The sequence below is a fragment of the Sturnus vulgaris genome, chromosome 2 (assembly GCF_052056855.1).
Source record: "Sturnus vulgaris isolate bStuVul1 chromosome 2, bStuVul1.hap1, whole genome shotgun sequence".
NCBI lineage: Eukaryota > Metazoa > Chordata > Aves > Passeriformes > Sturnidae > Sturnus > Sturnus vulgaris.
The window spans coordinates 47196886-47223804 of NC_142244.1; the positions used below are offsets into that span (position 1 = coordinate 47196886).

At 39.6% G+C, this 26919-nt stretch overlaps 1 protein-coding gene across 3 annotated transcripts in view; it reads left to right on the top strand.

The window, feature by feature from the left end:
- Positions 1 to 26919, top strand: part of ZC3H12C (zinc finger CCCH-type containing 12C) — a 45024-nt gene that overhangs the window by 7324 nt on the left and 10781 nt on the right. For 2 of the 3 annotated variants that reach the window (XM_088159445.1, XM_014877628.2), the window contains exons 2-3: positions 12888 to 13654; positions 25737 to 25876. In XM_088159445.1, coding sequence (XP_088015571.1) covers positions 12960 to 13654; positions 25737 to 25876 — 835 coding nt within the window. In that variant the 5' untranslated portion in view covers positions 12888 to 12959. Of the gene's footprint in view, positions 1 to 7404; positions 7640 to 12887; positions 13655 to 25736; positions 25877 to 26919 lie in introns of those variants that run through there. The other variant, XM_088159444.1, reaches the window with a different exon arrangement.

The following is a 26919-nucleotide window of genomic DNA, read 5'->3' on the forward strand; positions in this document are numbered from 1 at the left end:
ACAGGAGAAGACACTGCCTTATAGGGTCCTGTCTAGTGGATGGCTACCAGGTTGATTTGAGGGCTGGAGTACATTGTGTAATAAGGAGAGACTGGGAGAGCTGACTTTGTTCAGCCTTATTTAAGAAAAGACAAAGGGGGATCTTATTGCTGTCTTCAGCTCTGTAACTTGTTTGGAGAAGACAAAGTATATTTGGAGGCATGTAGCAAAAGGACAAGAGGCAGCTGTTGGCAAGGTATAGTGAAAAATTCTGACTGAAGATGAAGAAAAATGTCACCATGAGAATACTTACAGAATTGGCTTGGAAAAGACACAGAGCAACCTACTGTAGCTGACCCTTTATTAAGAGGGTGTGTTGGATTAGATTCCTTCCAAAGTAAATTATTTAATACTAAATGTTAATGCCATCACCATTTCTGAATGAAGTATTCCCATTTACATGTCTTTTACAGATTTAACTTCATGACAAGGACTCTGAAGAGCAAAGTACGAGCACTAGGGGTTCAAAAGGGCTCAAAATGTTTGCATTATTAAAGAAATGTGTGCATGAAATCACAGGTCTGAAATCTACCCGGCTTTTCAACTAAATACAAGAAAATTTGGTCAACAATATTAATTACTGCTTTAAAAGCTGCAGACTTCTGAGCTCAGAATGACTCTGAGACTGCAAATAGCTGGAAAGATTATGTGAAATCACTAACATAGTTTGTCTCTTTCTGATGTATTAGATTATTAAACATGAGCAAGCCTTTTTATTAATGTGTAAGATACTAGGATTTCAAAGCCTGTATGTAGCTCAGCATGGAGACTTGCTAATGGTCTTTCCTGAGTTCAGGAATACAGTAAATCTGAAGAAAAGCTATACTTAAATGACAGGTAATAAGATAGGCTTGTGTGCAGCTATTTTCTTTCATTCCAAGAACCCAAGTTCATTTGGAACTTTGATTTGCAGCTACAGTAACCCACTTTGTGTAAGATCTGGCTATTGTTGCCACTTGTCAGGTCTATTAAAAGCTTCCTCAGAAAGTAAGAAACAGTTATGTACCTAGTGTGTCTGAACAAACCACATGATCATCTCTGTCTTCCCTGATCCTTAGCTTACTAAATCCTGGTAAAAAAATGGAACCTTAACATCTTCTCTGACTCTTTCATCCCAGTAGAGAGTAAATGGCAAGGCTGAAAATCGTGCAGAAAATCCGCTGCTGGCAGCTCTCTCGCAGAAGGCTCCAGGCCAAAAAGACAACTGTAGCCGTGTGGTACAGGCATAGGAATTGTGTCTCAAATAAGCATAACACTGTGAAGCCATTTAGGGCGACACAGAGTCCAACCAACACCTTGAACTGTGTCCAGGAACCCTGGAGATTATGGGGCTCTATTGCCAGCAACATGGCCTGAAACACAACCTGGCCATGTCTCTAGACAGTTTGAGAGGCCTGTTTTCCTCTGACTAACCTTTCAAACTCTTAACAGTAGTCTCTGACACAGATAAAATATATTAAGTTGACTAGCTAAGTGAATTTAAATGAAGAGAATACTTTTTTTTCACATAACCATGTTAGTTTTGTTAGAGGATTTTCTTCTGACAGAACAAATTTGAATAAAAGTACTTTGCTAAGCATGATGGTATACACTTTGTACAGTTGTAGGCATTGTCTGCCCCCCCCCCAGTATTGTCACAGGGAAAGTTAATTAGACAGTTCAAATTTTCATGCTCAGAAAGCATCCAGACAGTGTGGCTCTGGAAGTGGGAGGAGATCAAATTTAACATGTATATACTGGGAGAAACTAGAATGCTTTGTATCTCAGTGTCTGCTTCAATTCATAAATAATAAAATTTCAAAATAAATTAAACAGTGACAATCTTAAAGTAAGCACTGTTCTCTCATTTGTTGCAGAAATGGACAGTGCATTTCACACTTGAAGTTTATGAGATGGTGTTGATGAGAGCAGTTGCCCAACAGCCACCTTAGGGCGTAGAATGAGGTTTCAGTGCTTTCTGGCTTGCAAGCCTCTGAATACTTTCCAGTAGAGCTTTGTATCTATTCCCAAAAAATCCCCCAAGAATTTCTGGCCATGTGACTTACTGCCCTCAGACACAAAGCTTCTGTGGTTGTCCATCTGTGTGCATGCCCTGGTGTGCTTGTGCAGATGTGGTTACAGTGGCTTGTATGTTTATGCTGGGGTATAACCACATTTGAGTTGGAGCATCCACTTAAAGATGGGGAAATCCTTGAGCCTGCTGTATATTGTTGTGCTGGAGGCAGCCAGCGATGGCCTGGTTGTGTTAGGAGGGGTGGTGTAGCAGGGTAAGGGAGGTGATCCTTCCCCTCTGCCTGGCACTGGTGGGATAAATCTAAGCCCTCCAGTAGAAGAGAGACTTGGAGTCACTGGAGTAAGCATAATAAAGGGCCAGAAAGGTGATTAAAGGGCTGGAGCATCTCCTCTAGGAGGAAAGGCAGAGAGAGCTGGGACTGTTCTGCCTGAAGAAGAGAAGACTTGTGGGTTTCTTATCAATGTGTGTAAATACTTGAAGGGTGTGTGCACAGCAGGCAGAGCCAGCCTCTTTTCAGTGGTGCCCATGCACAGGACGAGAAGCAGCGGGCACAGACTATTCCTTCTGAACATTAGGAAATGCACTTTTACTGTGAGGATGACCAAGCACTGGCAGCTGCCCAGGGAGGTTGTGCAGTGTCCGTTCTTGGAGATGTTCAGATGCTGTCTGGACCGGGTCCAGCAGCTGGCTCTTGGTAGCCCTGCTGGAGCAGGGGAGTTGGACCTGATGTCCTGCAGAAGTCTCTTCCAACTCCAGCAATTCTTTGATGCTGTGAAAGGAGTACAGCTTAGGAATCCATGCCTATGCTAAGTATCTGTAAGTTACAGTACTGAGGCAATGACGTGTTCATCATCCTCTTTGGTAAACATCCTAGAGGTTTTTTTGTCACCTGATCGAAACTATTTACTTTTAAAATTAAAATCTGCTTCAGAAAATGTGTTTCGTTTCAGGTGTTACGTCTCTGTGGTAGTGAGAGGTGACGCCAGTGGTTTTTGATGTTGCAGAATGCTGCTTTGTGCTTCCTGTGTAGTTTGCTGGTGTTGGGCTCCTAATGTAGGCAAACTGTGCAGCTGCAGGCGGGTGCCTTGTCATGTTGTGATGAACAGCTCATGGTCACTGCCTTTGTCTACCAACAGAAAAGCAAAGACTCGATCTGTTTTACCCGTGGTTAGCAAAAAAGTAATTGCCACTTATGATAAAACTTGGGGTTTTCTGCTTCTCTTCAAAACCTCAGAGGACATCCTGATAAATTTTGCAATGGTTTGCTCAAGTCTTGCATGTAGCCAGTGTATTGATGCTCTAATGGGAATTATACCAGAAACTGTAGACATTCTGATCTTCTTTTAAAATGATGCCCGGCTGGAAAATGTATCTGCTTCTTTAATTTTAAGGATAACTACAGAGAGATGAGTCTTTTTTTCAAGGAGTGAAAGAACTCTTCACCACTTTGTTTTAATGCATTTGAAAGTGCATATTTTTCTACAGAGCAATTGCACTGCATTTGAAAATACAGTTGAACCTTGTTTTAAAATATGGTGGTTTTGAAAGGTTAGTTATTCTCTAGACAAAACATTACTCATCTTTACCATAATACCAGTTCTTTTTCTGAATTCTAGGCACTCTTTATGGATCATTTAATTCACCCCCTTGTAGTGCTGTAGAGTGGTGGGTTTTTATCTAGTTTTAACTGTGAGTAGATGCAGTCTAGAGCCCCACTTACCACTCCTCAAAACTAGGTGAGCTTCTTTCAAGTGTTCTACTTAAGGTAGTCTATCTCTTCATTTAACTTGAAAAGAATTTTTTTTTGTATTGCCACCTTGTAATTTTAAAGGTAAGCCTCTCCCTTGCAGCTCCCAAGTCCAACAGTAGATGTAAGTTTTTTACCTTTTTTTGGGCTGATTTTTGTCTGTAGCCTATAATCTTAATTTCTATTTCATAAATGCTGTGGTACGTGGTTGATTGAACTTGTGCAGTGTGTTCTTGCTAAGGCATAATTTATTAGAGGAGGTTTAGCACAAAGTTATAAAATAAAAGATAATTAAACTTGTTAATGGGACAAATTGTCTTTGTAATTGCTGCAATAATACCACTGGAGTTACAGAATGTCAGAATGACCATTTTGTATGCTTGCATAGAAGAATTTCTTACTAAATAAGGCTTTGTTTTCAGTGTGTTTGAAACAACAAGATTTGGCTGGAGCTATCAGCTTTTTGGGGTCTTTCTTAGGGGATTTTTTCTGCCTTACAGTAGTGCTTCCCTAATATATTCAGCCTCTGCTGTCTGAATTTCCCAGCTGATCCAGCTCCCCCCGCCCTTTGGTCTGTCTGGTCCTTCCATTTGTGCTTTTCACACCACACTGGGCAGTGGGGAGGGGGGAGTGGGAGGGAGATAAAGGGGATGCTTCCCACCCCTCACCCAAACCAAGAGACACCTTGTTCTGTGCCTCTCTGCAGCATTCCATCCCCTTCCAGTGTGCCATTTTGAAATCTCCTTCCACCATGTAGTCTCCAAGCCCATCACCTCCAGGCAATTCAGGATTGTGCTGGCCTGCTGTTTAATCAAGTGGCACTAAGGACCTGACAAGCACTGTACAAAATGTCCCATACCTAGCAGCCACAAATGCAGGTTTTTATAGCTTATTCATCTTACAAGACCAGAAATTTGAAGGAGCTGTTACATTTGCTGTGCCTGGTTTTAATTTGCTACCTCTTTATATTTTGTGTTGCAATAGGAAGCTGTTGAACTCATTATTGGATTTGGAGGTTTTAGCACAAGAAGTAGAACTTGCTTTGTCCTTTTGTGCTCTGTGCCTTCTGCTTGCTTTGTACCTTCTGGTGATGCTCTTGTAGCCTTTCGCAGATGTGATGGCAGAGCCCCACTGGTTCATACTAAGGCATCTTTGGTGAGCTCATCATTTCCACAAGGAAGCCTCATGTACTTGATAAACCTTAATATGTATGCTTTTCTGTTGTCACAAGCATGATTTAATAAGATGCTCTGACACTTTGTAAACCTTCAACAACCCAACTTCTTTTGGGAGGAGCTGAGAAGATGCTTCCAGAAGGGACAGCTCGTTTAATTAACTGATGTTGTGCACAAGATAGAATTAGAAAATGTCTTCTTAATTCACACAACTTTATCTTGCTAGAATATTTTCTGTAAATTTAACAATATAATATAAGTCTTCAGATTGCATCCATTCTCATTTTGGTCATAGTGCTGCATCGTGGTGTTTGCATGAGGTTTAATCTGCAACTAAAGTTTATCCTTGGTTCCCTAAAGACATGCACTTGGTATGTGGAGAGTTGGGGTTACACGAAGCAGGGTGGCATTTTTATTGTTAGTGTAGAAGACATAGAGGGAGTAGGTCTTTGCAAGGGAACTTCTTACAGCATTATTTTTAAGGTAATTTTCTAAGCCGGGTAATACACTTGCACTTACAGCGTTTCTCTGCCACGGAGTTCTCTGTTATAGACGTGTGTATATAAAGGGTATCATACATGTGTCTGCAAAGCAAGCATCTCTGCATTGCAAAAGAAATGCCTGGCTCTGATCAGGGAGATAACAAATGACTAGCCAAGTGACCCTACTTGCATTTAAGTGCAGTTCTTGGACACAGGTGAACTGGACTGGCTTCCAATTTTGCCTACAGAAGTTTTAATATGCTTAATGTTATCCAATACTGGCAACTGAGGTAGTCTAAATACCACAGCAGGGACTGATTAGCTTTTTCAGATCACTGCTTTTATTCACTGTTTGCAAAGAGGCTTAATCCAGTGCTGGGGATCAGGCATCCCACTGTGCTCGTGGGTAGCTTTCTCTCAGTCTTTGTGTTCACAGTGGCAGAAATTAGTGTGGAGTCTCCTCCTGCCTCCGACTGAAAAGCTCCAAAATTGTGGCATTGGTAGTTGTTTTAAGGAGTGTTTAATGGACAGAGAAACTATAATTGGTGTTTCTTCTTTGAAGTTTAGTATCTGGGGGCACCTGATAAGTGCATCAGTGTAATAGCATGACAGTATGTAATTTCATTTACATACTGTGTTGAATTGCTTTAATATCCACATAAAGCTTGGAAAGTCACTTGAAACAGTTCTAACAAACCTATTCTCATTCTTTTCTTCTGTTAAATCACAGTAGATATTTCCCAGCAGTTTGCCTGTCCTCGCAAGCAGAGGAGGACAGCTGCCTCTGTGGTTCTCGTTATTGCTTTTAGTCATGTAATGATGCTGAAGTTCAGTAAATACGCTTTTCTAGTAGTCATTCAGATGAACATTTGCAAATGCAGAATCTCTTCCTTCTGTGTGTTGACCTGTCTTCAACTGAAGTTATCAGCAGTGGAAAATTCTTACTTGAAAGTCCACAGTGCGCCTTGTTTTTTTATCAAGCATCACACCTTGCTAGGATTATGTTGCAAAATGTCTCCGTTGGGCAATGGAAACGTTGGGCAGTGAGGGGAGATGTGGACTGGAGTTTGTGTTCCTATGTGGATTACTTCAATTGAAAATAAAAACAATAAAGAGTTGGCTATAGCCTAGCTCCAGACTTCTGTTCAAATATTCTGTCATCAAGAAGAGATGGAAAGATCTTGGCATCTAGAACAGATCTGTGAAAAAATAAAAGAGGAAAGCAGTTCTGTTGCAAACAAATATGAGGGACTCCAGAACAAAAGAGTTGTTCGTAATTCCTTTCTATCAAGTGCTCTAATGTTTCAACTGCTTAAAAATATCCATTATTCCATATATGAATATTATGTGCTTTTAGTTTAAGCACTTTCATCCCCTCCATTTAAATTACTCACAAGTACTCTTAGAGTTGTGTGTAAATGCAAGTTTGTTGCAATTATTGACTAATGTAGAAAAGGGTCAGAAAATTCAGAAAGCAGTTTCTGAATACATTTCAGTGTTTAGTGTGGGCTCCTTTCATACATCCTTGTGCTTTATACCAATATGATTAATTTTGCTAACAAGAAAAGGGGGCTACAATAGCTCCTGATAGATTTATTTTTCTTTAATATTTTTCCTGACAAAGAACTTTTTGTTTCCATAATAGAAGGGGTTATATTCCTTCAGACTGATGTATTTTAATAGAAACTCACAATTTTTACTACTTAAAAAATAATTCTTTTCTTTGTTTCATGAATTAGAAACAATGAGGAGAAGCTGAAGTCTGCCCAAGCCAGGTGTTTCTTGTTGGCAGCCTGCTCCCTAATGACTCTGGCTCTCATACAGCAGCTGCCTGCTAGTCTCTTTTGTATGGCCTATTGTTGCTGCACACCCCTCGTTAATACACATGCTGCCCGGGGCAGACCCTGAGAATGACATCAACTTGCTTATCTTAGAAACCTCCGAACCTGATGCAGGGTGGGGAGGTTGCCTTGCATCTGCCCAGCCAACTAATTGTGAGCTCTGCGGGCCGTGATTGGCTCCGCGGCCGCTCAGTAGTAGGTTAAGCAAAGACATCGCGGGTCCATCTGTTCGTCCATTCATTGTTCTGCTTGCTTGCCTGAAGTCTGCAGCTGAAATCGTGTTAAGGAGTTGCTTCTGGAACAGCTACGAGAAACCAATGTCTGTGTGTTTTCCAGCCAACGTAAGTATGGGGGCTTCTCTCTGCACGAGCGGGATGGCTCACCTTGCTGGTGTTGCAGCGTTATCAGTTTGCATTTGGACAAGGAGCTAGCCTGCCTGTCGGCTGAGATTTGCACACTTTGGGTGTCTCTTGGAAAAATAGGGAAAGAAAAACACCTATGTGCTAATATTAAGTGTATTAAAGAGCATTGATCTCACACAGTGCGTTCCATTAAGGAACTTTTGAAAGCATCAGTAATGGTGCGTTTCTCAGAATTCGAAAATGGTAGGCAGTAGCCATCAAGAGAACAAATTTTCTAGCCCACCGGGGAGAAGAGAGGTTTCAACTTTTAAGTTGCAGGTATTTACCCTTTTTTTGCAAATAAGCTGTTATTTAAATTGTGACTAGTAGAAAAAGCTCTTAAAGAAAAACGAAATTAGACACTTTTTCCATTATACTACACCATGGGTGAAATTTACCGTGTTTGTGGAAATAGGAAGAGCTGCATTATGGGCTATCTGAAGATACTGTAGTGTAAGATTGAGCATCAGAGTGCTCTCAGATAGGAATGTATTACAGTCAGAGCTTTTGAGTTTTAAAAACCAGTTGTCAGTGTGTCAGATCTAGCTTGGCTGTTTTTATAAAGTTTCTAATCTATTTTGTTTTATGTTTTGAGTTCAGATGTTAGGCTGAAGAACAAACACTGTGTACTCCATGAGCCTGTGTTCCAAGGATCCTGTAAAAAAAAAAAGTCCAAAACAAAGACCTTCATATATCAGTTGAGAGGGAAAGAGAGCATATAAAAGGGTTAAAAAGAGGTTTGCATTTCTACCACATGCCCTATTGTGTGAACATATGCATGAGTCTATTGAAAGTTTTCAGAAGATGGGCAGGCCACCAGTTGCTGGTCTCCTGCAGTTCCAGTAGACATCTGTTGCCCCAGAGCATTAACCAATCTGTTCAATGGGACATCCCTCCTTTGTTGGATAGAATGATGCAGACAACAGCACTCGCTCAAATACAATGGTAATTAAATACATAGAAACTACAGCAGTAGGTATTTATTACATATTCATTATTTTATTTGCATTGTTGCAGTATCTTTATCATTTGGATAACAGATACGTTCTTTTTTTTCCTTTTCTGATCAACTCTGCACTTCTGTTTGTGACAGGCAGTGTGCATTTCAACAAAATTATTTCTATATTTTCCATTTTGTGTTTAGAAGACTTAGGAAAAGTTTTCAGCCGTGTGAAAACATGTTGAACTATTTCCTTGTAGAGTGTATCTCCAGAAACTTGTTGATGGTCTTTTGAGAATACACATTTTCTGTTATACTGTGCCACATGACTACTTTACCCTGTTATTTTCCTCTGTGAACTAAATTTGCATTAAATTACTTCTTTTATGCTCAACTGTAAGTGGAAAATATTCTGAATACACAGTAAAAGATTAGGTGGTCTACTTGCCCACATCCCTTTGAGGAATATTTCTGTTTTGTGTGGAGGTGAACCGATGGGCTGGTTGTTGTTAATGCTTAATGGAAAATAGTGGCAAGTTCTAAGAAATGGTGAAAGATTATACTTCTGCAATGAAGTGCTCATCTGGACTATTATATTTATACTTGATAAATGTATGTACAGTACTTTAAGCCTTAAACAGTGAACACAGTGTGAGATACTGCAGTTTCAAACAGGCTACAGTTTAAAACTTATGTTGTCATAGGTATGTCTAAACTGAGAATTACCCATTTTATTAGCTTTTTCATGAATACAAATTCTTTTACTGAACTGTGGTGAACATAACCAAAAGGTGAAGACTTTCGTGTCTGGAATTTTTTGGATGATGTTTGTTTGTTTATCTCTCAATTGAGTCAAAATTCATAGTAGATGCTTTTCTTAGCTATATTGCATTGTATCGGTCAGCATACTTTAAAACCATGTGTGTATAATAAAAGCTCCTTGTAAATAAAGGAGTTCTTAGCTGATGTTGCTCCTTAGGTAAATGTGACCTTTTCTGGTTTTCATGAGCTTCGTTGTCCTGTATGTAGGTACACTAGTGTTTATTTGGAATACAAATTCATTGAAATTGACTGCCTGGCATGTTGCTCTTCACTAACCAAACCAAGACAAAATAATCAGCAGCATTCAACAGTGACATCTGATTTTCATGGTCCTAGTCAATGAATCTTATAAAGGACATCATGATGGAAGCTCCAAAGTGTAATGTTGCTAAGACATGCTACTGACCACAAATATGATATACAAAGTTCCCAGGCATTGTAAAAATTTGTCTGAAAATAAATGCAATTTGCATACATGGTTTAGGCCAAATGCCAGGAATAGTGTACTGCTTATGAAAAATTATTTCAGAAATATTTAGCTTTGGATTTACAGTACAAATACAAATATTGCTTTTAATGCAATAGTATAATGACTATGTATTATCTGTGGGAGATGTTAAAGCTGCTGCTTTTATTATTCTGTTCTTTAAATAGTTTCTGAAAAACAGTCAAGTTCTTTGCAAAACAAGCAATTATATATTGGAGCATGATGGAGATTGACAGGAGAATTAAAGCAGATAGATGTGAGGCTGATTATGTATATATTCCTAACAATGGACCCAGCTCAGGCTATGGTCATTTTTCATATGCAGTTGATGTGCAAATCATCTAAAGTACGTTTCATATAATGCCTGATCTTCAGACACATTCATATGCTAGTGACTTCTTTGAATCCCACTGGCGGGTGTTATGATTGTAGCTGCTGTAAAGCGCTTAAACTTCAAGAAAGAAGTGATTGGAGAATGACTTAAGTATTATTTTAACTAACACTAAAAAAAAAAAAAAATCCTCCTTCTAATCTATGCACTTCAGGCTTTCAGTATTTGATGCTGTTAATATGCAAACTCTTCTTCCCCCCTTCCAAAAAAAAACCCTCCCTTCACTTTTAGTTCAATACTAAAATGACATTTCACAGTACACGGATTTAGGCAGTGACCCATTATCTCCCTGTATTCTGCAGCAGCGGTACATGAGCCAGCTCAACTTTTCAGTCCAGCTTAAAAGTATTGCCCATTAACTAGACTTCCTCGAGTCAGAGCAGATTGTGGGGTTGGTGGAACAATGATGTCGGGGCTTCCAGATTGGTTTGGCAGCTGCATTGTTCTCCGAGGGGAAACCAGACGCACTTAAGTCCCGCTCTCTTTCATGGGCTTTTGTTCATACCAAATTATTCTTTGGCTGTGCTAGTATTCATGATGGTATGTTAAAGGAGCGCATCCTAGCAACTAGAGGCTCGTTGCTAAGCAGCCTGGCTTCCAATAGGGGCTGCTTGTTTGCGATTTGTTTTAATTTGTGTGTGTGTGTGTGTGTGTGCGAGTGTGTGTGTGAGTGTGTGTCAGTTCTCTGAAGGCCACAGTGTTGGTTTTTTAACTGTATCTTTTTATTGTAATATTGTGATTTGTTACTACCTCTGTGCTATCAAGTGTATTATCTTAGTTAATAAATCACTGTGTGAAAAGGTCCATTTCCTAAATTCTTGTTGTGTTTAATCTGTGGGTTGCTTGAAATCCTAAAGCTTTGTGTTAAGAGAAGGCAATAGTCATTAATACACTCCCTGAGAATTACAGCCCTACTGCCTTCTAACAAGATAAGATCTATGTTTTCTTCCCTATCAGTCTTGCTGGGAGTGAGATGTTGGACATGAAAGCACTGATGATAGATAAAATTTATTTATGTTAACTAGAAATGTTTAGGTAAAGTAAGATCTTGTGCCCCATAACCAGAATGCTCTAACACAATGGTGATATCTTGGCACTCTCTGCCTATAGAATCTACTTTTACTGGAACCATGGATTGGATTATTTGTTTGATTTTCTCTAATCTTAAGCCTGGATTAATTTCTCCAGTACACCCTCTCAAATCTTTATTGCAAGAAGAGGAAAGTACACTGTATTTTAAAAATACTGTGTCAATCTTAAATGCTCACCCCTAAGGGGATAGGAGAGTTAATGTATTTGCAGACAGAAAATTTAAGTTAAAATGAAGTCCTTTGTCTCTATATGTTGCTTTATATTCTGCCTTACAGGATGGAAGTGTGAAAGAACTCTTTGTTTCATAGTCTTTCCTTAATTTAAATTCTTCTTTTTCATGGTAACCTTGCAGTACAATTGGTCCATATGGTCCATTTTTATTTATGAGAAATAATTTATGTTTTATTTTCTTTATTGAGGCAGTTAGCAAAGATTTCTGTTTAAAGGAACAAAGTAAGGGAAAGAGGTAGCAATCTGCCTTTAAATATAGGTTGTTGAAGTAATGTTTGTGATGAAATGGATAACTAACTTCTGCATAACTCCTGCTATGCAAAATTCCTCAAGAAAATCCGATATGGCAAGTATATGAAGTCCAGGAAACTGCAACTTTTTTCTTCCATTCTTCCTAAATGGCTCCTATCTATACACGTATAGTTTTGGTTTATCAAAAGGCTTGCACAAATCTAGTACAGGAACTGAAGTCAGCTTTTAATTTTGTTGCCTTGGCTTGATGAATGGTCTGTTGGAATTAGTGCAAAGACTTCCATTGGCTTTATTGGCCATTAGATCAATCCATGTCCCTAAATGCTGTATGTGTTAGTAATACAACACTCTGTTGAGAGCAATTAGTCTTTCTTGACTTAATTATCACTTGATAAGGGAATTCAGAAATAGTTTGAGTGTATTCAGTTGAACTGATAGTGTCTTTCAGGGCCAATAAGTTTTTATTTAATCATGTTTTCTGTTGCTAATAAGCCGGAGAATCTAGCACTATGCTAATTTCTTTCTATTCAACATACTGTAAGGTATTTCACTTGAAAACCTTTTCTGGTGCATGTTATAGTCACTTTTTTTTTATTGTTTCATTGTTCCAACATAGTCTTATGCTAGAAGAAATACCTCGTTGTTTTTAAATAATGACTATACTCCTGTCTCTACATTACAGTAGGTAAACTTGGAGTCTTTGGTTTCGTATTCTTTCATAAATCCATTTCTAGAAATGTAAAAGTAAAAATATTTGATACATTCAGAAGACAGATAGTTAGTTATTTACCCATTTAGCTATAGATATTCCTTAGGAAGAATTTTTCCCACAAAAATCCTTCCATGTTTAAGAAAAGGAAAAAAGTTCTGTTCCTCTGTTGCAAGAGAATAAATGCAGTTCTGAAGAAGCAGCAAGAAAATAGAAAACAAGTAATGCATGTAACCAGTTGCAACATTTTTGTTTTCTCTTTAGGAATACGGAACACTTTATATTCAGGAATACAAGAAAAACAGCAAAGTGGAGTCAAGTACATGCAGCAGCTTCATGGGCTTGAAGGATCATCTGGGGCATGACTTAGGCCACCTTTATGTGGGGAGCACTGGCACACAAATAAATGCAATTGTACCTTGGTCGATGGCAGAGAAGCCAACGATGGATAAGGTTAATTCTAGGAAAGAAGACAGAGAAAAGGAGGCATCTGAAGAGACTTCTGGAAGCTCCAGCTGTGACTCTGAAGAAAGCACAAATTCTGATAATGATTCAGAGAGACTGAATAATTCTGCACTGGAGTCACATTTATTGCCTAAGACTCACCGACAGCTGTGCCGATCTCCTTGCTTAGAGCCTCATATACTAAAAAGAAATGAAATCTTGCAAGACTTTAGGATAGAAGAGGCTCAAATAGTACCTAAGGAAGTCAAAAAACCTCCTGATGTGGTGAAAGAATATCAAACCAAACTGGAGTTTGCACTTAAGTTGGGTTACTCTGAAGAGCAGGTTCAACTTGTACTAAATAAACTTGGTACTGATGCTTTAATAAATGATATTTTGGGAGAACTTGTCAAACTTGGGAATAAAACTGAGACTGATCAGTCTGTAACTAATGCTAACACTAGTGTAATGCGTGAAGCGTCTTCCATAGAGTCTCAGAGGTCAGAGTCTCCACTGCAGGAGGATGTGACAGAGGATGGAGACAACCTGAGGCCAATAGTTATTGATGGCAGCAATGTTGCAATGAGGTATGTGACCATGAAGGTTTTGCTTTTCTAATTAAAAGGAAACAGAAGGGTCTTGCCCATCAGTTCAAGCACAGATGTTTGATGTGACTGCCTTAAACTGTATGCAGGGTCTCTTGTAAGTGTCTGTCAACCACACGGTGTGCTGATACTGTTACCAGGCTACAGGTCTGTAGGACTTCAGTGGTGTACTACTCACTGTTAGAGCAACCAGAGGTTAGTGCCAATCTCCCTTTGTAGGCAGATGCCGAATCTCTCCTTCTCACTACCATTCTAGTCCTTAATTTCTGGTAGTCACCATTTGCTACAGGCAATTGCTGGATGGAGTTGCATACAGAAAGTTACAGCAAATGTAATATTCCTTAAGATTATAAAATAGTGATGTAGAATTAAGCAGCTTAAGGGATACTTCTTAGTTGGCTAATCTGTGAGAGCTGATCTGTCCATAAGATTGGTCTTGGTTATCAGTTTTGGAGTTAGGTTTTATTGTCATTAATTGCTACGTTTAGTGTGTGAAAGATGACTTTCACTTATATACCCACGGATAGCACATTTACCTACAGCATTCACTGATCCTCACCCAATCATCTGGGTGCATAACAAGAAACTTGCCTGTGAAGGTGAGAGGTTCATGCTTCATTGGTCATTAAAGAGAGAAGGAAATGGCAGAGAGACATGCTGAGAGATCAGAGTTTTATGACAATATATATGATTAAATGATAAATTGGTAACTGTTTCAATAAGTCATAAGGATTTTCTGGTTACTAGCAGCAAGATTTAGGCGGTCACTTTTAGTTTTCTGACAACTTGATGTGGTTTTCATTAGCTTAGGAATAAAAGTTCATGCAAGACTTTCCTGAGCTAAAAAACAAAAACAAACAAACAAACAAAAAAAAATCAAAACCGGCATTTTCCGGCATTTTCCTGGCCATTTCCGGGACTTTTTTTAAGCTTCTAATCTAGTCAATACCCTTTAAATGAAGCCTTTTAAAATGAAATTTTAATAACCACTTATTTATACCAATATGATGGGTTTTGTTTTTTAAGTAGAGGAGTTACCACATAAGGCAAGGATATTACTTTTTTAATATGGTATATTCCTGTGAGTTCTTTCTGCTGGATGTGTCATTCCTGATCTCTTGGTTCAACTTGAGCTCAAGAGGAGGCATGTCCAGTTGAACAAACACAATTACAGCACTCAACCAATAAGTTTTCCAGAGACTTCTAAAATGGGTTTTTATTGTACTTCACATAAATCCAAAATGGTTGTGTGTTAGCTAGTTAGCATGGCTCAGACTTGGTGGGTGGACTTTGTAGAAGTTGAACCTAACTGTACTGAACACATTACAGAATTAGCTCCTGATCTGTCATTTTTCCTTAGTGTTTATTCAGCTATTAGCATAAATATTTCGTATCTGCTTTCCTATGTTCAATTTACTTTCTTGACTACCTGCAACAAATGAACCAACTATGAATGTATGTGATGCATGCTGCAGGGCCTTAGAACAGATTAAATCTATTAATATAACAGTTGTTCTGTATCCAAGAATCAAATTAACAGATCTTTACTTGTTTTCTGCCAAATGTAATCACAGAATCATTCCATTTGGAAGGGGCCTTTGGAGATCCCTACACAGAGCTGTGTCATTTCAAGGCCATGTCCAGTTGGGTTTTAAATGTCTCTAAGGGCAAGTGTTTGAATGCCCTTATTGTGAGAAAGTTTCCTTATTTTATGTTTAAGCAACATTTTTTGTATTCTATTTTGTGCCCATTGCCTCTTGTTCTGTCACTGAACACCAGTGAGAAATCTGTTTCTGTTCCCTTCATTTCTTCCCATTGGGTGTTTAGACATATGGATAAGATCTTCCCAAGCTTTCTCCTCTCTAGGCAGTCCCAGATCTCTCAGCCTCTGTTCCTTGTATGAAAGGTGCTCCAGTCCCTTGATGAATTTTTTTGTGTTTCACTGACCTTTCTCCAGTATTGTCTTTGTCTGTCTTATATGGGGGAGCCCACAACTGATCCCAGCACTCCAGATGCGTGAGTAGAGAAGGATGCCCTCCCTCAACCTCCTGGCAATGCTTTTCCCTCAACTCCTTCAGAGTTGCTTTCCAGGTGGTCAGCCCCCAGCCTGTACTGATGATTAGCCTTAGACCTCCACAGCTGCAGGATTGCAATTTCCCTCTGTTGAATTTGCTGAGGTACTTGTTGGCCTGTTACTCTACCCTGACCAGGGTCCCTCTGAATGAGAGTATACCCATCTGGTGTTCTCCTCCTTGCTGAGCATCCTCTGCAAACTTGTTGGGGGTGGACTCTCTTCTATTATCTAGATCATTATGAAGATGTTAAGCAGTGCATTCCCCCGTGTCAGTCCCTGGAGTACACAGATACTGATTGACCTTCAACTGGACTTTATGCCACTAATCACCTTTGAGTGCAGCAATTTCAGTCCATCTCTGCCCTCTTGTCTTGCCCCTACTTCCCTAGTTTTTCAGTGAGGCTGTGATTAGAGAAGGCTGTTACAAGAACAAAGCTGTCAGCAGCTTTTTTAAAGCCACAATAAACAGTGTGTCCACTGCTCTCCTCATCCACTGAGTAAGTTATCTCACTTTAAAAGGCTGTGAGGCTGCTCAAGCACATTTCTTCTTTATAATTGAATGCTAACTGTTCCCGGTCACCTTCATCCAATCTACATACAAAAATGGGTTGCAGGACGATTTGCTCCATCACCTTTGCAGGGGTCAGGGTGAGGCTGACCAGCTTTGTAGGTCCCTGAATTATCCTTCTTGTCCCCCTTAAAAATTGAAGGGATATTTGCCCTTTTCTAGGCATTAGGAACATCCCAAATCACCGCAACCTTTAAAAAATTGCAAAGACGGGCCTTAGCATCATTAGCCAGTTCCTTTAGCACCCATCAGGGCTCAGCAGCCTGGCAACATCCCATTTCAGTGTTCCCAAAAGTTGGCTGAGGGAAAGTCTTGTTCTGTTACCTTTGCCCAACTTCCTGTACATTGCTATGGGCCAGTTTTGAGCTTGGCATAGGTGATCCTTGAAAAATCCACCATCTCTCCTGTGCACTCTTCTCTGCATGGGTTTCTCCTCAGTAGGCCAAAATCTGCTCTCCTGAATTCTGATCTCCTAGTCCTGCTTTTTGCCTTGCTCTTTCTTCACAGGATCTGCCACTCATGGTCACTGCAGCAAAGGCTGCCCCTGACCTTCCCATCTCAGTCTCCTTCTCCCTTTTTTCTAAGTGTGAGGCCCAGTTGGTGCACTTGTTAGGTACTCAGTCACCCATGTTAAGAAGTTACCACTAAAGCACTCCAGAAACTTCCTGGATTGCTGATGCTTTGTTGTGTTGGTCAGAACAAACGCATATTTGCCAACTGGCTGGTTGGTCCATTGCATCCCTTTTTCTATAAATCAGTCCTTGATTAGCAAAGCCAGTCCCATGAATGTAAAAGATAAATCTTGGCTGCTGATGCCAGTTGGGCAACCAGTTGTTTGCCCACAGGATCTGTCCTTTCCCCTTCAGGAAAATAGGTACTAGTAACTAAGCACTTCAAATATTGGAAAGGTTTCTGCTTTTACATGCAGGAGAGACAGGAGTTCACTTGCAGTTCAATCTTCTTCAGATTTCTGTATGTAAATGTCCTGTTAGAGGTAGCTATAAATTGTCACAGTTTTGTCTTTCCTCTTTGCTCTTCCAAGCTGTGGCAAATGAGTTCACTCTGGAATTGCTAAAGGGAAATGGGCCTGTGCCCGAAGCAAGACTGCAGATAGTCTTTTGAGAGGTGTTCTTGGACTCTTTCACCTCCATTATCACAGGAATGGTTAAACTGTGATCTATGTTCTTACTTGCATGTTGTTGTAATGCACATACTTGATAATGCCATTTACTATTAGAATTATTCTAGATAAGAGCTACTGATTTTCATTTAAAGGATGTATTTGATGGGAGGGGAAGTTTTATGGAGAAGGTTGAGGTGACTGATGTCAAAAAATACAAGTATAGGATGAGACGGCTGTCCTCTTCTGGAAGGATCAAACACTGTGCTACCCCGTGTCTCCATTCCATGGCTAATTAAGGATGTAGTTTCACAAAACATCCAGTGAGTTACAAAGAGTGATTTACTTTTAGGCTTGCCTCTATCCCACTGCCAGGGATCTTTCCTATCTACATCTCATCTAGTGACTGGGTGGCTGCAAAATGAGTTGATTCACCTTCCTAATTCAGAGAGCAGGGGGAATCAGGAAGGATTGTTTTCCCCTTAGACTTGTAAACATAACCTGATGTTTTTGTCTTTGGGAGAACAACTCAGTCCGACAAAAAGGAGGAAGGATATGTTTGATTATGTGACTGGATGTTCATATTTGTGGAACTGGTTGCATCTAATGAACTGACGGATTCATAAATTCCTTTAAAGCAGCACAGAAAAAGGCTTGGGTCAGAGCAACTTACTCTGGCAAGCCAGAGCCAGCTTGTATGCTAGTCTAGTCTGGTGACTACTCCTGTTACAGACAAACTGCTTTAGCATGTAGATTCAGAAAAACCCAGCACTCCATTTTTCTGCCTTTTGGTAACATTTGGAAAGCTTTCCTTAAATTTTCATATGACATTGCTTGTCATTTGTGCCTTAAAAGAGTCATCAAATGCATCTTGTGTATATCAAGTTTAAAGCTCTAATATGGTCTAAATAATATGAATTGGAGAAGTTTTAAAAACAAAGAAAAAGCCCTCTTTCAGCTGAATAGTGGAAAGGAGGGTTTTGCAAGCTATGACTTAAAGAATTGCTATTTAGCAATATAGGATACTTCTAATCTGATCTTGTTTTGTTATTCTGCCTTTCTTGGTGTTGACTTAATCCTTTTCTGGAAGAGGAAAGATGCCCACAGTTTAAGCCTTAAAAATCAAGTTTTTTTGTTAGAATGCTGTTACAGATGAGACTGATTTTGCTCTTACAGATGAGACTGATTTTACAGTGTATATAAACTTAAATTCAGATCTGAACAGCAAATTAGATAATCCCCTAGAGCTATTGTTGACCTTAATAGACCCTTCCCTAAGCAGGGAGTGAGAATGAACTAAGTGGTAGAACCCACTATTCAGTTGTGCCATACCTAAGCAGTGACCTATGTCAGTTCTCCAGAGAACTCTGTAGTCCTAACTGCTTCATAATGTGAGTTCGATGTTTTGCATGTAGATGATAATACTGTGAAGCAAATCTTCATCTAGAACTTTGGTCCGTGTGAGTGAGAGAGGCATTTGTCCTCCATAAAAATGCATTCAGGACCTTATTTAGTGTAAGCTGTATAGCATTGATGCTAGCCAGGTAGCACATTCCAGTCACTAGTAGTTCTGCATCCCTCCCTATGTAGTAAGATTTTAGCTCCCCTAAATTTTCCTTTTATGTAATTGTGGCAAACAAAAGAAGGTGATGACTATCCATCTATCAACAGCATATTGTCAGCTCTTTATCATAATCACTGTCACCCCTTCATCTATCTGTTCTCCAGTGAGTTCTTGGACCTGCTCTGTCATGCATCCTCACTTCCTCAGCCGAGCCTCCCTAGTTTGGGATCAAGATAGGAAGGTCCTCTTGCTCCATGAGGCAACAGAGGCAAGGTTTTAAGGTTCTCTTTTGGCCCTTTAAAACTTTCCTGTACTGCTAAGATTGAGAACAAAGGAGTTCCTTCTGAAGAGAGAAATATATGGTAGCATATCTGCACAGTCCTTTGCTTTTGTCGTTTTCAAGGATAAGATTGGGATGTTGAAAATGGCCTAAAATTGGTTATTGCTATAATACTTTGCTTTGGAATCAAAAGTAAGGGTTTTGCCACCAAGAAATGAGGAACTAAGAACGATATTGTTAGTTGTAAAAACAGTGAGAAAATTATACCATTTTATTAATTTGCCTCTTTTCCATATTATTTTTCCCTGCATACCCTCAGTGCTTTCAGACTTTCTTTGCTGAGTGGGAAAATAATGTTTCAAATATACATAAAACTTTATGGTGAAAACTTACTGGCAGAAAAGAAGTCTGCTGTGCCTACAGAGAGTGCAACATGAAGATAACACTGATGTAAAATTATTTTGTTGTTTTACTTGCCTTATTATTAGTTTTAGGCAACATCTTTCAGAAGTTTATGGGCAAATGAATCAAAGTATTTTGATCATGTGCTGTTTTGATTTGCAGATTCAAATCAATTGATCTTGTTTTGGGCAATTAAATTCTTCTGAAAACTTCGCCCTTGGGATTCCCAGGCCATGGAGGTGATGCATTTCAGCTTTCCTTTCTGGAAAACTTTGGCCAGTGTATTTAAATGGTCCTTGCACAAGGACCGTTGCACAGGGGAAATACAGCATGAGATAAATAGTGTAGTAATTTTTGTTTGGGAAAAGGAAGATGTTGATTTGGGAAGTTGTTTTTTAGTTAAATACATTCCCACTTTTAAGACAGATATTTTACAATTTTCTTCCAGCGTTCATGCCCAGCCATCCCGCCAGCTGTGGATGTTGTAGGTGTTTGGTGGTACCAGAAACATACACCTAGGCCTGACAGTCATGGGCAGAGACCCCAGTGCCATTCAGGAGTGGCATTCAGCTGGAGGAAGTGTCATTGGGGTGCCTAACCAGTGTTAGACATCTCTGTTCAGACAACTGAGCCTTGGTCCCTTATGTTAACTCTGAGGCAGGTCATTTGGCTGTAGTAAAATATTCACTGTTATCCTGCCTACACAGAAGGTTCTCCACAACTGCATATTGTGTCAGCCAAAGGATGGCTCAGTTGTCTTATCTATGCCATATGGAGTTTTCATGTGACAATTTAATTGCTCATTTATTTTAACAAACTAACAGTGTAGCTGCATTAGTTTCTCCTCAGATTGTGTTGCTGAGTTTAGCAGACGTGGTTGTATCGGGGTACCTTGATTCAGACATTCATCTTTCAGTAGCATTATCTGCCTATTTTTCTAGTTTATTTTGAGAAGTCACTTTAAGGAATAGATAAAAGTATTTTTCCAGCAAGTAACAATCACATGAGTAGGAACTTGTCACTGGCAGCTTTGAGTGTAGCTTCCCTTTGCCTGTTTTGACCTCAAGTGCTGAGTGTGTGGGTCAGACAGAGACCCACGTGCAGTTCTGGCTGGAGACAGAACCTGCTGCACCTGCAGAGTGCTCCTGCATTGGAAGCCCTACAGGCAAAAGGTATCTTGAAATATGTGATAGCTTCCAAGGCTTTTTTTTGTTTAAAACACCTTGAAGCATTGAAGTAATTTGGCCTAATGGGAAAAAAACAACATTTATCACCTGTTCTATCTGCTTCATGTCAGCACCAAAATACACATATATAGAGTGAACAAATGCAGGACTGATGGAAGGCTCAGGTTAATGAGACATGGTTTGGGACAAATGATTTCTGTGATTAGGGGATTAGCAGAGCTTTAAAAAAAGTAATTAAAAAGGGATGAGGCTGTTACAAAACCAGGCTGCCAGGGTTATGAGTGACTGATATGATACAGGGTGGAAATTCTTCTCTGTCTGTGCTATGGACTGAACACTTCCTCACATGATATGATAGAAGAAAATAATTTGGTAACTCTGTCATAACTCGTAATGGGCAGATACATGTTTTAGTTTTGTTCTTGCTTTTAGTCAATATGCTCTTACATGGTAAGTGTGTGGATGTGTCCAGATTTCAATTGTATAAAAACCTGCATGCAACAGACGTTATTGTAGACCTCACCTCTTGTCATCATTGTGCATGTTTTCTGTAGCTTTCGGAATTTGAGTGTTGGTTTGGATATTGTGTTAGAGCACACTAGAAGTCTTGCAAGTATTCTAAATAGTCTTTTAAGCATGTGTACCACAAGTCCTTCCAAGACTTGTCACTAGGAAATCTAATTTGGGATCTAAGAAGGTAACAGAAAATGAAAAGTGTTATCAGAAGTTTTACACTTTTTACTAATTCTCATAGCTTAAAAAATCCTTGGTTGATTTTTTTTTTTTGCTCAGGAAACATGCTACTTTATTTTCTTTCATTTAAAAATAAAATTACAACTATCAACAGACCAAATATAAAAGTGGTGGTAAAAAGAATTGTTCATACATGATATGGGAAAGAAATAGGTACTTCTGAAGGAATATACTTTATCTTGCAGCTGAGTGTGGTAGATGAAACATAGTCAGCAAGCAGAACCAAAGTACTATAAACCAGTATCTCACCAGGGTAGCAGCTGTCAGCCTGACTGGTCTGAGCTTTCTCATGTTCCTCATAATTGGAAAGAGATTTTTAAAGGGGACAAAGAAGTACAAGCATTTCTCATCTTTTTCACAACTAAGAAGAAGTCAGAACCAGTAGCATGGTTTCAATTTTTTCACCTTATGACGTGTCATGAAACTGAGCAAAATGAAGAGCATCAAATCTGCATAACAACAAAACAAAAGAACAAATTTTAATTGCACATCTCTTTCACACACTTTCTCCCTAATGATTTAAATTGCTTGGAATTTGTATCCACTCGCATGCAAGCTTAGGCATATATCTGAAAAAGAGTGGAAAAAAGAGTGAAGATTTATGCAAGTTATAAATTCACTTGCTCAGCAGTGCAGAATAGCTGGTATGCATTGTAATGCATTCGCAACTTCTGTTTCGTACAGTTTAAGTATATTTAAAATTTCTATTCTGGACAAAAGAATTATAATAGTCTGTACTAGGCAATAGAAAACTAAGGAGCTGAACTGCCTGGTCCTCCCTCTGCCTTTAAAAGCATGGCCTGAGCTACAACCTGATGGAAAACAATAGGCAAGAATGTCCATTTTTTTCCAAGAGTCCAGGATTTTTTTCTGGAAATTATTTCTCAGATTTGAAGAAAGAAACAGAGTGCTGCTAAAATGTAGTCTAACACACCACTTTTTCACTGTCAGGAGTGAAAAGTGGGTTTATCCACTTGAAACCGTGGAGATTGTGTAGAGTAGTCACAGTACAGTGATTCCACTGGAATTTGATAGCTGGAACAAGATCTTCCTGACTGTTCTAAAATGGATTACAATATGTTTATGGTTGCACCCAACCTGCTGATATCACGAGTAGTCTCAGGCTTTGCAAAGGAGGGCTTATGGGTGCCCCTGGGCATTCAATGTGCACCAAGTGTCCTGATCTTGTGTTGTCAAGGGAAGATGGAGTTAGACCATGGATGAAATACTGTTGGCCATTTTTGCTATGCATTGTGTGCACGTACACTTTAAGTGTGTCACATCTGTGTGTGGTTTGGTTTCCCATTCCTGGTAAGTTTTGAAATACACAGATACTACTCTTGCAGCCAAACAAGCACAAGAATAGTTGCATAGTATGAAACAATGCCTAGAAAAAATACTGATCTGTGTTTTATTATTACAGTGTTGTTATGATGTAATACTATATTGTGTGATATGATCATAGAAAACAGGGAATGTGTTACTGTAGAGGCCTATAACTATAGCTGAAAAGGATATTGAGGTACATAGATATATTGTTCCTGACAGTGTTCCTAGTGTACCCCTAAAGGCACAGAAGATGGGCTTAAACTATTCTTTGAGTATCTCATGCCAGCTAAAATCTCCAAGCTTTGATCATTATGGCTGACAACAATTGCAATATCAGAGTATATGCTTATGTTTGCAGGTACTGTCTCCAGTTTCATTATAAGAGGAAGTAGGACATTTCCTCACTTAAATCCAGTTAATGGTAGTGGGTTCTTATTTTTCTTTTTCCTTTTCTTTTTTTTTTTTACCCTTTAGTTTGGGATCTGTGACCTTCAACACAGCCTTTGCTGAGAATGATGCTTTGTAAGAGGTGTTAGCCATGACTCATTCTCTCTTGACACAGGTGCAAATGTACGCCACCTCCTTCACAGGTTTCTGAAATCAGGACATTTTTGCAAAAGTTTTCTCACTTTTTCTTCGATGCTTTGTCTATTGCACAATTACTCAAGCTCCCACAGTGTCAAGAAAGACACAGCAGTGTTACGTTTTAGAAAAGTGGAAAAAGGTACTTAATTTCCTACTGAGGGGGGAAAAGTTTTTAAATAACTTTCTGGTGTTTTATTTACCTAAAAACATGCAAGGAGAAGGAACTTCTAAAATTCCTGTGGCTGTATCTGTCATGATATTGTCCCCTTCAGTAATCACAGACAAAGAACTGTCTTTTACCTTTCTGGAAAGCAGATTGTGGTATGCCTGCTATACAAGTGAAAGGTGATAGCTTGTTTCCTGCCCCTGTGTTTCTTCTGCTACACAGAGCTGCAGGGTTGGGAGAGACATCGCAAAAGTTGCTTGTCTCCTCCTGTGCAGGGAGAACCTGGATGGGTCTCAGAGGAGCTGTCTAACTTGTTCTGTAAAGTGTCCAGTGAGGAGATCCCAAAATCCATGGCCAGATTGTCCCACAGATCAGGGAGAAAGCTTTTACTAGCACAATGCTTAACTGTTCCTTACTCTAGTTAAGGACTTTTCTGTCCTTATCCAGTGAGACTATAGTGGGTTGGCTGTGGCTCACCTCCTCCCAGCAGAATGGGAGAGAAAACAGGAGCAGAAGCATGAAAACCTATGGCTCAAAATAATGACAGGGAGATCATATATCAAGTGATTTTTTATGTCAGGCAGACTTAGCTTGGGGATTACAATGTAACTTATAGCCAGTTAATATAAATATTTAATTCCAAATCAGGTACTGGGAAACAAAAAGACAAACATTAAAATATTTAGGAGACTGTCTCCCCTTTTCCAGGCTCTCCACTCCAAACATATGTCCTCCTCACTACCTCACCAGTGTCACTTTTACACCTTGTCACAGCTGCAGGTGGCAGTCAGTACTTTCAGAGCAGCTGTGAGCAGTGCAGGGCACTGGGGTCAGAATGTCACATTTTTCTCTGCTACTCCTTCCTTCTTGCTTTTCCTGTTCTCCAGTGTACTAGTCCCTCTGGGGATGTACCTGCTCCTCATGATGCAGCTCCTCATCCTCATGCCTTGGTGTTCCCTCATTCCTGTCTCCTGCACTGTGGAGCTGACTAGAGCTGGGTGTGCCCATCATGGGGCAATCCCAAATTCTCACAGCAACCACCCTGCAGCTCCCTGCTCTCAGAACCTTTTTATGGACACCCATTGGTTGATTGCTGTCCTCCATTACAGTTACTTCCTGTACATGGAAGATTGGTTTGTTCTTCCACAAGCTGCGCTTTTTTTCCTGGATCAGCTAAATGTGCTTCCTTCAGCCTTTCCTCATAGGTCTCTTTTCACTTTCTTTTGGATTCTTTCCATTTAATCTCTGTCCTTTATAATGTCATGCCTGAAACTGGATGTAGAAGTAGGGCAAGGACTTGTCTCCTTTAGAAAATGACATAATTGCGTCTCATGCTTTACCCCAGACAATTATTGCACAACAAAACACGTATTTTGTTTTTCTTGTGTCTGATCACAATTAATTGTCCCTTCCCAGCTTTTTAAATGCACATTAATTGCTCCTTCTGAAGTACATCCTAAGTACATTCTTAGTTCTGCCATGTTGATTTTGGACAGTCTCTCCAGTTTGCCTAATTTGTCCTGTTAAATGCCTGCCATCTCCTTGGGCTTGGAGGCCTTCTCCTCTCTTTCCCTGTTCACACAGGACCTTGTGGAGCTCCTGCAGCAGCTGGCTCTGCTGTCCCTTCCTCTGCTAGTATGCACACCTGTGCTCATCTGCTACCATTTCCTAAACACAGTGCACTCTCATGTTGGTATTTTGGGACTCCTGCTTTCCCTCATCAAGTCTTTGAGCTGCCTGTTGTACCCTATATATTTGGTTGGGCTATGAGGATTTTTTTAAAGCCCCTACTTATATTTTTCTTTGCTTGTCAAATCTGTGTACAAGTGACAAATATGTTTGGCAGACTTAGTAGTCTGCTCCCACACCATTTTGGAAATGATGGCTGGTTTTGGGCAAAGCTCAGACAGGCTCCCAGCTGCCTTTAGAAACCATAGAGCAAGAGAAGAGCATGGATATGACATCTACATTTTACTGAGTTCCATTTAAGGTCATAGAAAAAGTCATCTAATAAAGAATTTTAATGTTTGTTTCAGCCACGGGAACAAAGAAGTATTTTCTTGTCGAGGAATCAAATTGGCAGTAGATTGGTTTTTGGAAAGAGGCCACAAGGATGTTACTGTGTTTGTGCCAGCATGGAGGAAAGAACAGTCGAGACCAGATGCTCTTATAACAGGTAAGCACCATCTTTGCTTGTTTGTTCAATGCTTTGCCCAGCACGAGTGCTACTGCTCAAATGAACAAACCTTTAGCAATGAAAGACTGTAACAGAAAGTATCTTTGGTGTAGGAACTTCTTTGTGTTCCATAGGCAGGAAAAAGACAAAGCAGTGCCCTCTCCAGGTCCTCCTGTTCTGTTCTGCTCATCTGCTCAAGTTTCCATAATGTTGCTAATTACTTCTTGAATAATGTAATTGCCTTTTTTAAATATGTCTATGCAGCATTAGTCGCAAATAGGTTTGAAGTTAGTCATTTGCTGGGTATTATTTCTTGTGGTGAGCAGAATCTGCCAGGCTGGTCTGTCACTGCCCATGCTTTGGGTTATGGGAATTATCTGAACAGAAAAGGAATGGTTCCCCTCTTTGTCATTACTCTAAGCAAATAGACAACTTCTGAAAAATTTCAATTTTGAATGTGTTTATCTAGAAAAAAAAATTGGTGTAGAGGTATTTATTTATTTATTTATTCCTTCATCAAACTAACAGGTTCTTTGTGAAAGTTGGAGAGACATCTTCCTACTGCCCTAAAGTTGAAACAGAAAGGAATTGAGAATAAAAACACCCTAGAACTTGGAGAGGAGGAAGGAATCTTTTTGTGGGGTGAGGGTGGGGGGCCCAACACTGCTACCATTAAAGGAGGGGAAGCTTTTGAGACTAATTAGCTGTAGCTTCTAAAAGAATACAGAAGCATGTTTTGATTGCCGTGTGCATTTTCAAATAACTGGAAAGATCCTCTCAACACTTCATTCCATTTGCTTGATTGCTACTAGAATATAGCATGTTAACACAAGGAAACATTTGGAAAGCTGCTGTTACCCTGTCAGCACGGGCAGTATGGAGCCTTTCTCTTGAAGCCATTCTCTTTTGCTGTACTAGTGTTTGGGATATGAGAAGAGCATTGGCTAAGTAGGAAAAATGTGGCCACTTAGAATTAAATTGTGACATTTGCTTGAAGTGTGCCTAGGACTAAATGCCCCAAAAAGTGTTTCAAGAAAGCAGCA